Raw genomic sequence first — 13844 nt, 5'->3', positions numbered from 1 at the left:
TGTGTCATCATCAAATGAGACAGCAGAAAAAATCAGATATAACAGGTGCACATGGCATGCGATGCAGACATCATCCGAAGATTTGGATATCAACCCATTCAAATCAGGCCTTAGATAAACCCAGACACAACATTCCAACTAAGTAAACAGTTTCTGTTGTGTGTTAGATTAAGCTTTCAGGATTACTCTAGCCTGGTGGATATGCTAATTGCCAGAACTTGACCATTCCACGGTGCAGAGAAATATTGAAACACTACACAGCACACATAAATATCTGCAGTTATTGTGTGTCAAATAAGAAGAAAATGCTAATGAAAACATTATTTGACTGTTGCTTCCTAGGCTCCAGTTAATACAGTAAAGAATATCAACCAGGTGTCTATGTTCTTAATGGTTAATATTTTTACAGGAAATATTCATAAAATACATACCTAGAAAGCAATATAGAAGCATAAAAAATCAAATTTAACATATGTATTTGCATTTAGTGTCTTAAGAAACAATTCCCACAGTGTCAGAATACTATAGTATGTTACAATCTGCGTGATTTTGGTCTACCAGAGTTTTGTGCGGCACCTGCTAACTAGGATAAAGAGGCTCCTTTATCCCACCAGGATTCATGTTAGTATTGAAGCAGCTCCATAAAAGTTAGCCTCCCATGTAATCTTGCCAGATACATCTATGCGAATATATTTGTGCTCAGGGTATCAAATATTTTATAGACTATAATCTTAAACGTCAGCCTTTCCTTGTGCCTTTTTAGGGTTACTGAACTCACTATATTTGATAAGGAATGAGGAGACAAATCTGTAGTCCCTGAACCCACATGGGAGGATTGTAGTATGTTTAAGGCCAGACTGAGTTACATAGAAGTCCATCCAAAAGGAAGGGGAGACATGACGGGTCACTAGTGTCCTCTGCTGGTGTGTTATAGCAATTATCAAAGTGATCTAATTTGCTGGAAGCACGTTTCTTAATTGCAGACCATCAGGAGGTGATCACAGCATCTATAATAACATTTGATAACAATAGCCCACATTTCGAGAGTCAGAGAGCACATGTTTTACTTGGTTCAGAGCCTTCACTCTTTCGTACGTTGTGGTACACAGAGAAGTCTAGTGTTTTTAAACACTCTGAAGTAGACAAATGGATAGAGCAGACCACAGTGTCTCTGGCGTGAGAATCAACTTCCAGCACAGCAGTGACCTGTAGTCAGGATTGCGTCATTCAAATTAGGCCCATCGGTCAGTTGGCGAACAATTTTATATCATGGTCCCAAAGTGTGGGACAGCAAAAAGTAAAATGTGAAGTCTCTCATCTACCTGGTATCTTCTGCCACAAACTCATTCAAATAAAAGATTTAACTGGTACCCAAGATTTTTATATATATATTTAATAGAACCACACAATTCTCTGGTTCTTTACATAAACACTGCGTGTTCTGAACCCGGCCACTATCCTTCAGTTACCCCTTCTGTCAACATAGCTTCTGTTCACAAACTCATTACGACGCAAAAGTGATTATGAACACACGCTCATTGTCATTGCTTCACTGTTTCCTTACTAAGTAGCTTAATGAAGTGGTCCAAGGAGATGTAGTTGCCATGGTTCCCTTTGTCAAGGCCCTGTTCCGACCTGGGACATGAGTGCATTCATGTGGATGCACCAGCACAAGGACTGGTGAAACTCACTGCTCTCTCTCCCACTGCAGATGTACATCACAAGCACAATGAAGACAAAGAGCAGTCGGCTGGCCAAGCCAGTGCTGTGTTTGGGGACCCTCTGTACCGCCTTCCTGACGGGCCTCAACCGGGTCTCAGAGTACCGGAACCACTGTTCGGATGTGATCGCCGGGTTCATCCTGGGCACCGCAGTAGCCCTGTTCCTGGTAGGTCAGCCTCCTCTCCACTTCATCCCTTTTATGCCCTCTGTATAAAGTCATAGTGCACTGAGTTTCCCAGATTCCAGTCTGAGTTATTGCTCCTCAGGTTCCTTTATTCTGAGCTGTTATTGTCCAGATAATATGCATGTTGTTTCTGCAAGAGCAGAGTAAGGGCACCTTACTTTGAGAAATATGACTGGCCATTCCCCTTGAGAGAGTCAAGGAGATTACTATCCCCAAGAAGGCTATGTTTTGTCTTCGAGCTTTAAGCTTGGTACCATAGTGTATCTAGATATAAGTGTTTGAGTATTTGCTGTCAATGCATAGGACTCAGGGCTGCACATTTCTAAGCAATGCATGGAGGATGAAGACCACTGGTGACTCAGGCTCTCTCCTACAGCACTGCAAAAAACAAAAACAAAACTGTATCTGGACCCACGAACTGTCTAAGTGTACATGTATATGCCATCTCAGAAGTATAGAAACTCTATAGATAATTATTCACCTTTTAAAGACCCCTTGGCATCTTATTTCAGCTAAGTGGTGTCTATATTTGTGCCCCCTTGAAGAATTTTGGCAAAAACAGCTGCCTCTGTATCATCACAGCTCTGATGATGTTTTAGCTCTTCAAAGAGATAGAGAACTAGCTATATGCTCTTCTGGAAAACCCCTTAATCTAACTAGGACTGGAAAAGAATAATCTATGATCATTTTTATCTTGTTCGAACACTGTATCATTGAAGTGTGGTAGAGATATGGTGGTGTACACTGTCCAATGTGATGAAGTTGACATCTCTCTTGCTTTTGCTTTACCCTTCACCTCAGGAAATGATTGCGGTTTAATTTTTTTCTACATTTGGATTTCACATAAATGAAGTCACACAATATTATTTTCTGACATTTTACTTCCATTATAATTTATATTTGGAGACATATTCAGGTTGTATAATGTAACAGTAACTCATTTCTTTTTTATTGCTCTGTAGTGTTATATTTCCTGGACATAACAGAGATGCCAGTTTTGTTCTTTGGTTATTTGTTTTAACAGTAGGTTACCAGGCATATGAACTCACATTCTCTGCATAAAATAAAGCCATTGCCAATAGCAAGATCCCACCCAAAGAGAAGAGGTCACTAAAATCTCCAAGGACCTGCCACCCATTCTACTCTGTCCTAATACTCCAAGCCCATTTAAGACTGACATCATGCTGCATTCCAGTGCCTGGGGACTGCCACAGAGCTTCCCATCCTGGCAGGAGCCAAGCAACCCAGATCCAAGGTCATCTCTTCCACCAACAGGAACAGGGGACCAGGTGGGAGACTATGCACCCCAGATTCCTGGGCTTCTTCTCCACCCACAGGAGCAGAATTAAGATGAGGAAAAGAAGAACTACTTGCTTGCACCCAATGAATGGGAACACTGGTCCCCTAACCACCAGACCAGTAAGGGGCTCTTTCTGCACCCACTATAGAAAGAGATGGGAAGGAGACAAAACAAAAACAGAATCAGCAACAGAAAAATAAATATGATAACTCCAGATTCCAGAGACTACACACCAGCAAGACTCCAACATTCCAATGCAAATGAAGCAGAAGAGAATGACCTTAAAAACAACTTCATGAAAATGATAGATGCCCTAAAAGAGGATATAAGAAAATTCCTCAAATAAATGCAAGGAAAAGCAAACCAAAAAAATGCAAAAAATGGAAGAAAAAACAAACCAAAGATGCAAGAAATGGAAGAAAAAGCAAACCAAAAAATGCAAGAAATGGAAGAAAAAGCAAACCAAAAAATGCAAGAAATGGAAGAAAAAGCAAACCAAAAAATGCAAGAAATGGAAGAAAAAACAAACCCAAAAATACAGGAAATGGAAGAAAACGCAACTCCAAAATAAATGCAATAAATGGAAGAAAAACAAACCAAAAAATACAAGAAATGAAGCCGAGCATTGGTGGAGCATGCATTTAATCCCAGCACATGGGAGGAAGAGGCAGGTAGATCCCTGTGAGTTCGAGGCCAGCCTAGTCTACAGAGCTAGTTCCACAACAGCCTCCAAAACAATACAGAAAAACCCTGTCTCGAAAAAAAAGCAAGAAATGGAAGAAAAAAACAGCCAACAATTTCATAAGATGCAGCAAATGGACCAAAATACAAACCGAAAATTGCAAGAAACAAGTCAAACAGTGCAAGGGTTGAAAATTGAAATAGAGACAATAAAAAACACAATCTGAAGAAAGTCTGGAAATAGAAAAGCTGGGCAAATGGTCAGATACTACAGATACAAGTATTACCAACAGAATACAAGGGATGGAAGAGAGAATCTCAGGTGTTGAAGATACACTAGGAGAAATGGATTCATCATCCAAAGAAAATTTTAAGTCCAACAAATCCCTAACACAAAACATCAAGGAAATATGGGACACCATGAAAAGACCAAACCTAAGACTAATAGGTATAGAAGAAGGTGAAGAAAACCACCTCAAAGGGGCAAGAAACATATTCAACAAAATCATAGAAAAAACTTTCCCAACCTCAAGAAAGACATGCCAATGAAGGTACAAGAAGCTTACAGAACACCAAACAGAGTGGGTCACAAAAAGTCCCCTCACCACATAATAATCAAGACCCCAAATATACAGAATAAAAAAAGAATACTAAGAGTAACTAAGGAAAAAGGCCAAGTAACATATAAAGGCAAACCTATTAGAGTTACACCTGACTTCTCCATGGAAACTCTGAAAGCCAGAAGGTCCTAGATAAATCTTCTACCAACATTAAGAGACCATGGATGCCAGCCCAGACTACTATACCCAGCAAAGCTCTCAATATAGATGGAGAAAACAAGACATTCCATGACAAAACTAGATTCAAGCAATACATATCTACTAACCCAGCCCTACAGAAAGTTCTGGAAAAAAACTCCAACCCAAGGAAGTGAACTACAACCAGAAAAATATTAGGCATTAGGTAATCCCACTTTACCAACAGCCAAAAGAAAAAAGGGATGGAATTCCACACATAATTCCAACAACAACAACCATTACAACTCGAAGAAGAAGAGCAATCAATGGTCATTAATATCCCTCAATATTAACTCACCCATAAAAAGGCACAGGCTAACAGAAAGGATTCAAAGAAAGAACCCATCCTTCTGCTGCACACAAGAAACACACCTCACCCTCAAAGACAGACATTACCTGAGAGTTAAAGGTTGCGAAAAGATTTTCCAATCAAATGGACCCAAGAAACAAGTGGGGGTAGCAATCCTAATATCTAAAAAAATTAGACTAAAGTAAAATCAATCAAAAGAGATGAAGGAGGTCATTACATACTCATCACAGGTGAAATACACCAAGATGAAGTGTCTATCATGAGCATCTGTGTCCCAAATACAAAGGCATCCACATTCATAAAAGAAACATTACTAAAACTTAAATCACATATAAAGCCCCACACACTATAGTGGGAGACTTCAACACCCCACTCTCACCACTAGACAGAAATACCAGACAGAAACTCAACAAAGAAGCAAAGGGTCTAATAGAAGTAATGACCCAACTGGGATTAACAGACATCTATAGAACAATTCATCCACATAAAAAAGAATATACCTTCTTCTCAACACCACATTGAACCTTCTAAAAAATCGACCACATACTTGGCAGCATATCAAACCTCAGCAGCTACAAAAAAATTGGAATAACTCCATGCATCTTATCAGACCACCATGCATTAAAATTAGAATTCAACAACAACACAAATTGCAGAAACCCTAAAAACTCATGGAAATTGAATAATGCACAGCTGCACCATTCCTAGGTCAAATAGAAAAAGAAATTAAAGACTTCCTAGAATTCAATGAAAATGGAGACACAACATACCCAAACCTATGGGACACTTTGAAAGCAGTGCTACGGGGGAAGTCCATAGCACTAAGTGCCCACATGAAGAAACTGGGGAATAGCTATACTAGAGAATTAACATCACAGCTAAAAGCTCTAGAACACAAAGAAGCAAACTCCCCCAGGAGGAGTTGACGCCAGGAAATAATCAAACTGAGGACTGAAATCAATAAAGTAGAAACTAGGAAAACAATACAAAGAATCAATGCAACGAAGAGTTGGTTCTTTGAGAAAATCAACAAGATAGACAAACCTTTGTCCAAACTTACCAAACAGCAGAGTGTGAACATCCAAATTAACAAAATCAGAAAAGATTTTGGGCTGAGTCCTTGCTAAGTTTGGTACTCAAGAGGCAAAATAGTATAGTGATGGGAGTTTGAGCAATTTAAACTTTGCCTGTTCAAGTAGCACCTCACTTCTTGCTGTTGGAAACTGTTGACTGGACTAACAAAAATGAGACAAAATCCCCAGGACTCTGCCAGACACACAGCTACCCTCAGGGCATGTTTGCTTTGATTATGAGGTGACTTACATTTGTCATACTGTCACAAATCTATATGATAAGTATTCCCTTTCCCATGTGACAGCTGAAGAGATGAGCTCTGTGGACTAGCTGTCCCCAGTGAATTTGCCTCATCATTACATACAGTATGCTCATCACACTTCAAGCCTCCCTCACTCTTGGTCTCCCATAATTCCAAGGAAATATATCACCACCACATTGATATTCAAGGACAGAAGTGTGCCATACTCAGAGATAACCAGACATTGCCCACTGAAGACTGACCCCAATCTCTGCACATCCCCCACCCCCGCCTCATCCTGCAGGGAATGTGGTAGTTCATAACTTCCCACTAGAGTCTGACCCCAATTTCTGTTCCTCCCCATCCTGCAGGGAATGTGTGTGGTTCATAACTTCAAAGGAACACAAGGCTCTCCTTCTAAACCCAAACCTGAGGATCCCCGTGGAGTTCCCTTGATGGCTTTCCCAAGGATAGAAAGCCCTCTGGAAACCTTAAGTGCACAGGTATAGTTAAGTGACTTTAGCAAGCATGATCTTGGCAGGTTGTTTACATAAACTTGAGAACGTGCTTAGTGTTATTTAGATTTAGGATACTTTGGCCTCTATTGTGCAATCACATTCATGAAATTTGAACTATTCATATGGGAATCCAGTTTGACTAACAACTGAGTTGTTTCTTGTGTAATTCTGTTTTCCTTTGGGATGGGGTGGGGGTAAGGGAGAATATCCAAACTTCCAGGGGATGTAAAAATTCCTAATATAGTATGGCATGATGTTTGCATGGAAATTGCACAGAAACTCATATATGCATTTATCTCTGCTTTGCTTGCCATACCTACAACAATGTAAACACTGTGTAAATAGCTGTTAGACTGAACTGGTGAGGGAATACTAGCATGGAGACAATGTTGTATACATCCAGGCTCCTAGATACTTGTCATCTGATTTACAAATTCATGGATGTAGAATCCATGAATAAATGGAAGGACAACTGTGTTTAGAAGGACAAACACTTTGTTCAATCTAGTGACAAGTGACTCAACTAGAGGTTGACAACAATCACAAATTCAGCTTCACAACACTTTCTGGTTAGGTGTTCTACAAGACCTTTTAAAAGGTTTTGTTCAAAGCTGGGCATTGGCGGCACACACCCTTAATCCCAGCACTCAGAAAGCAGTGGCAGGTGGATCTCTGTGAGTTCAAGGTCAGCCTGGTCTAGGGATTGAGTTCCAGGACAGGCTCCAAAACAATACAGAGAAAGCCTGTCTCAAAAGAAAGAAAGAAGGAAGGAAGGAAGGAAGGAAGGGAGGGATGGAGGGAGGGAGGGAGGGAGGGAGGAAGGAAGGGAGTAAAGAAGGGTTTTGTTTGAACACTCCTCTTTCCAGTTATCTAGAATCCTACAAAATGAAATGATTTTCTGTAATATTCTGCTCATCTTGAAACATAAGGGGTAACACTGTACTTCCTGTTGGGATTATTAGATATTTCTCACCATTTAGACATTGGCTGTTAAAAATGTTATGTCTTTGGACCTTTAATGAAGTCTAATTTTATAAGTGAATGGGGGGGGCAATGAGACTCTTGCCCATTGTGAGAAACTATGTAGTTTTACAATTAAACCCAGCACCAGGCATGTTCAGCTTCTACTTCTTTATCTCCCATTTTAATAGTCTAATTAGAAATTAACATATGAGGAAAGTATCTGATGTTTTTTTCAGACCTCTACAGGCATCAGGCATGCACTTGGTACACATACAAACATGCAGATAAACACTCAGACACATACAAATAAGTCAATTTAAAAAGAAATATTTGCCTGGTTGCACAGATGTATCAGTCTAAATGTGGCTACTGTGCCCTGAATATCCTGGTCAAGGAATAATGTCATCTATCTGCTCATATCAGTCAGGCATTAGCTTCTTCTGTGGTTTTTCTCTTCTTCTTCAAGACCATTCATTCATAGTTGACTAGGAAAACAAATTCCTAGGACATAGTCTGAAGGTTTCACACTGAAAAGTGAAGTACTAAACCCTTTCAGATATGATTGTTCCCTGTAGACACAAAAGATACTTGAGTATCTACATCAAGAATAGCAGTGAGATTATAAATAAATTCACTGTGCAGTAGAGATCGAAGCTGAACCTCTCCCAAGCCTGCCTCTGTCTATATATCTATGTATGTGACTCCTTGTCTAGAAAGGATCTCAGGCCTCATGAATACCAAGCTTGGGCAGAAGGTCCTTCTGGGTCAATCATATGATTTTCCCTTACAATTAGATAATGTTCCCTCACATTTATGTGCCTCATGGAATTGGTGACCTTTAAGGATCAGGACTCTAAGATCCATGTTTTATGTGCCTTGTTTCCTGACTGGATGGATGGAAGCAAGCCGGAGTCAAAACCTCAACTACATCCCTCAGTCAAAAACCAAGAAGCTCAGGTCAGGCCAGAATCACTAGCTCTGCTCTCATTACTGTGACAAATGCAGACGTGAGAGAAACAATGGGAGGACTTCTGCAGGGAAGTCACAACAGGGCTACAGGAAGCAGGGGAATGGGGGGAGTACTGGCCATGTTGTATAGTCCATACCAACCGTGGGCAATTGGAGAAGGCAAGCACTGCTTTTAGTAGAAAATGTTTCCACAGAGATAGAAAGATAACATCCTTTTTAGTTGTTGTTCAAGAAAGAGAAGGAGCCGTCAGAGAGTCCTTGCCTGTCGCTCTCACAGTACCCTGTAAATGGTGTGACTGTTTTAGAAAGAAGGACATGCTTAAATAACACAGATTGAAACATGCTTGAAACACAGATCCATCTAACGCCGAAGGCCCTGCGTGTTCTGCTGTAGCATACAGCCTCATCTTTCATTCCAGCAAACTTCCTTTTCTAAAGCCTACCTCCCTCAGGCTTGAGTACAGAAATGTGATGTAGGAGATGTACACTCAACCTGAACTAGTCTTCCAAAATAAGTGTCTTCCACGTTCTTTCTGGGCAAGAGTCTCCTGTACCATACCTGATGCCAGAGTTAACAGTACAAGCTACTGCTTTGTGTTTGGGTGAATGGAAACACATTCCAAGAGAGGAACTGTGGAAATTTCACAGACAGAACATACTTACACACATGGAATCCACCTGCCATTCAGAATCTTGGGAGAAGCAGCCTCCCCTGGTCTGGAACAAGGCACCTCCTTTGCCTCCCCCGGAACACTTTTCCCTTTGCTTCATGGAGCCTTCCTCCTTAAAACCCGTGTTTGATATCTGCATTCTACATTTCCCGCTGATACTGATGGTTAAGACATGGCCCAGTATACATAAAAATAGAGTAAGTCACCATAGAAAACTCAATCAGAAGAGATCAAGTTTTCCAACCATCATTGTGTGGGCCTATAGAGTTACTAAATGACCCCAAAAGACCATTTTTCACCTAACCACACTCTACAACCAAATGTCCATATCACCCTAACAAAAAATCTAATTTAGAAAAGAAGCAACTTGTTAACTCCCTCTGCATATGGCAGTGTATCCCTGTCTTCTACTTGTGAGGAGAACTCATGGTTTTCTCTAATTCATACAATAAAAGAAGACTAATCCAATTGGTAACAAGACTGTAGATGCCTAGACCACTACCACCCCCACCTAGGAATTTTAATTCAGCATGTGCAGAGTGAAAAAACAGAAAAAAATGTTTCCAGTACATTCTGATGCACTTTTGATTCAGAATTAGTACTAACTCAAACTTTATATTATAAATAGAAAAAAAGTAGTCAAAGTCACCCATCTGATTGTCTTGAGATACTGAATGATTTCATCCTTATAACTTAATATTACATAGTATTATATAAACACATGGATTATCCAAGCATTAACAAAAATGAGAAAGTGGACTTGGTTCCCAGAACCCACATGGTGACCTATGGCCACCTGTAACTCCAGTTCCAGGGGATCCAACACGCTCTTCTGATCTCTGCAGGCACTGCATACATTTGATGTCCAGAGATATACACAGGCAAAACACTAAGGCACATAAAAAATAAAAAGTCTTCCTTAAGGAGAATTATGGACTATAGCTCAGTAACAGGGTACTTGTCAGGCTAGCATGAGGTTCTAGGTTCAACTCTAAGTGAAATTAATGAATTAATTAATGTGAATTGTACAAAAGAAAGTTATTTTTCATCTTGTAGAAATAAATCCATCAAAGTTCAATTAGCACAACTTGAAAACCAAATCCTCAGCTTTTAAAATATATACCTCAGGGTTTAGAGCACTGACTCAGTAATTGTGAGTACTTGTTATTCTGGCAGAGGACCAGAATTCTGGTCCTGGAACCCAAGTCAGGTAGTTCACAATAGCCTTGGCTGGTTATGGGATCATGAGCCGGGAGTAAAGTGCAATAGCTGTGTTCTTGCTCCATTAGCCTCAAATCTGCAGCTCCAAGAAACCCAATGCCCTCTTCTGACTCCCTGATAAACACATGAACACACATACAAACATATACACATGTACACACATAAAATAAAATAAATATTTTTAAATGAGCAACTGATCTCCCAAGAGTATGTCTCCAGCGTCCTAAAACAAAGATCAAAACATCCTCTACTAATGAGATGAAAACCACAATTTCCTTAAGTATTTACCAATCTCATGGGTCCATGATTTTAAGTTTAAACAAAGGACAAGACTTTGGAAAACACATTAGCAAGTTTTGTAAATGAAATGTGACAGAATTACAAGGAAGAATACATACATTTGAAGTAGCATACTTATACCACATTTCAGGGACAAGCAAGCGACAGAATACAATAAGGATGCAGATGTCTAATAATATTCATTTACATTATACATGAAATTTTCTCTGAACACATAAAGCATCTTCATATAAATATATAAAATGGTCATGTGCAAGATCAGGAAGCAAGTCTTAGGAAATTTTAGGGTCGGTGAGATGACGTAGGAGGTAAACGTACTCGTCACCAAACCTGGTGACCTGAGTTCCTGGGACTCACAAGGTGGAAGAAGACTATCTCCTACAACCTGTCCTCTGACTTCCACATGTGTGTGGTCACACATTTGCAGATGCAGACACGTGCGCAGGAATGAAATCTCATTTAGAAATATGGAAAAGGACATTTTAAACACTCTTCTTCACCATATATACCACGCTCCCTGTAGGTTAACTAAAGTCAAATGAAAACCCCTCCATCCACTGGAGAATACTAATTTTAGTTCCTCAGACCTCATGACCCAAAGAACAGGTCCTATCGGCAAGTCCAGCTGGAATTCAGTATTTAAAACATTTCAAAGGTACGGAATATAACTGTCACTTTGAAATCTTTAAATACTTACATTAAAACACTAAGGATGTGTTTACATGAAGAAATGATTCTACTTTGGTTGGAAATGCTGAAGGAAGAAGTTGAGAGGTCTTGGAAGAATACATTAAGGGGAAATAATTGGTGTTGTTTTGTTTAGGGGACTGTCATGATTTGTTTGAGAAACAACATGAAGTTGGGTAGGTAGATAGGGGGAAGAATCTGGGAGGAATTGGGGGGAAGGGAAACTAGGATCAAAATACATTGTATGAAATGTTTAAAATATTAAAAATTAAAAAATAAAACGACCAGTGAACTTTGGCCTGAAAGACATCTCAGGAACTATGAGAGTGTATCATCAGCCCAGTCCTGAGCATCTACCTGTTTCTTACTCTACAGAATCACTCGGCCTCCATGACTGAAGTCACCTGAGATGAATGAAGAGATGCAGTTGTAACTGGTTTCTTTTTTTTTCCTTCAACAACCTTCCAGTTCAATGCTTCAAAACACACAGTGACTCAAGTCAAACTGTGAAGACAAGTATTACATTTATCTAGTTAGATGCTAATGTTTTGTACATTTTTGTATTAAAAAGTGATGTAGCTTGCCCTGATCTTTTTTGTCAGTTTTAATATATTTATGCCAGAATTTTAAAACCAACAAAAAATTCCTCTTGTTCAAGTGTGCATTGAAGAATCACATTTATTCAATGGTTGATGTTGTTTTGTGATATTTGTACACAAACCTTTTCTCAGTTTTATAGACACAAATAAAGTGAATGATCCACTTTAAACCTTTATTACCACAGTTGCTGCCTCCTCCAGAAGCTTTGAATTTCAATGAGAGTTAAACTTTTGAGTTACAGGAAGGACCATGGTGGTTAATCATAAATTTCAAAATCAGTCTTTGGAAAAAAATATTTGGAGGGAACATCGTGTTCTGTTCTGTTAATAATTTATTTCATTCCAAATTAAAGTGGCAGTGGCATACTAAATATTGATACAGAAGCTAATATTGGGGGTGGCATGGTTATATGACTCTCTCTTAGATAGTGGCCTTTCCCACCTAAAGAACTCAAGGTAGATCTGGAATTCTGTCCTTAGGCAGGCAGGTGACACTGCAGCCTTCTATCCAAAAGAGCAGCTAGCACCAGCCTTTCCTGATAACTCAACAGTTTTGTATTCGTATTGTATGAACTTTTTAAGAAAAAGAATATTTTATGATTTGCACAGTATTATTTTACAGAAGGATATCAGAGCATCTACAATACAGAGCCCAGAGCAACATCTTCACTTGGGGGCTTTAAACTGTTCTTGAATTTTAACTGCATTCCATTTTCTAGCATGGTGATAATGCGTCCCTCCTTTGAGAGAAGGCGTTCCCTATCTGTATCTATCAAGATTTTTTCTTGATACACCCATGTCAGCTCTTATTAGTTATTTTGTACATATTTTTTTCTAAATAGAAGAAAGAAAAGTTATCACAAAATGTATTCTAACTCATGTCCTTTGTTTGACACTTCACAGAGTGACCCGAAAGTGTTTGTGTTTTTCAGTTCATGTGAACTGAGGTTAAATGAACCCAACTAGGAGCATGACTGAAAGGCCATCAGGGAGAAAGGAAAGGGAAGTAAGGACAGAGAGTGAATGGGAATGGATACGTGTGTGTGTGCATGCATGTGCGTTTAAATAAAATGATAGAATTCCTTGATTTATTAAGCTACTCAAATGTACTTTCTGAATTCCTAGTGTGATACCTTAGACTTCAGCTTGCTCTGGAACTTCTGAGTTTTCAATAAACACTTAATCTTCTTTTAGGAACAAAAGTTACCTCTGCTAAAACTTTCTGTGGTCCTATTTCCTCAACTGTTTACCTAAATTCTCTTCCATACATTCAGATACATCTTCTAAGAGGTGCCTGACTAAAGCTGGAGAAAAAAAGCAAGTGGTTAGGCTCTATTCATTCCTAATGCTAAAGTACTGTCCTCACATATATGTTGGAACCTGTTGCTTTCAGTACAAGAAACCTAAGGAAGACATATAGAGCTAAAACACTGTGATGTTATACATCAGTCCCAACATCGTGGTCCATCTCTGTTTAGTTCTTATTTCTATTCTTCCTGTTACATGAAAATGCCTCTGAACCAAGTTAAGCCCTTTTTGATATGATATGTCTGCTTAGGTGGCCCATGAGTGCTACAGAAGAACAGAAATCCTGAGAGAGAATCATT

General features: G+C 39.3%; 1 protein-coding gene across 4 annotated transcripts in view; it reads left to right on the top strand.

Moving 5' to 3' along the window:
• The window catches only part of Plppr1 (phospholipid phosphatase related 1), a 268437-nt gene extending 254998 nt beyond the window's left edge, over window positions 1-13439 (top strand). For all 4 annotated transcript variants that reach the window (XM_005078715.4, XM_021232288.2, XM_040738448.1 and 1 more), the window contains 3 exons: window positions 1712-1888; window positions 6681-6812; window positions 12014-13439. In XM_005078715.4, coding sequence (XP_005078772.1) covers window positions 1712-1888; window positions 6681-6812; window positions 12014-12046 — 342 coding nt within the window. In that variant the 3' untranslated portion in view covers window positions 12047-13439. The remainder of the gene's footprint in view (window positions 1-1711; window positions 1889-6680; window positions 6813-12013) is intronic.
• The last annotated feature ends 405 nt before the right edge of the window (window positions 13440-13844 follow it).

This window comes from Mesocricetus auratus, unplaced genomic scaffold, assembly GCF_017639785.1.
Source record: "Mesocricetus auratus isolate SY011 unplaced genomic scaffold, BCM_Maur_2.0 Super-Scaffold_6730, whole genome shotgun sequence".
In the NCBI taxonomy this organism is placed as follows: Eukaryota; Metazoa; Chordata; class Mammalia; order Rodentia; family Cricetidae; genus Mesocricetus; species Mesocricetus auratus.
The sequence above is the reverse complement of the archived record's forward strand: the minus strand, read 5'-3'. Positions and strand labels throughout refer to the sequence as shown.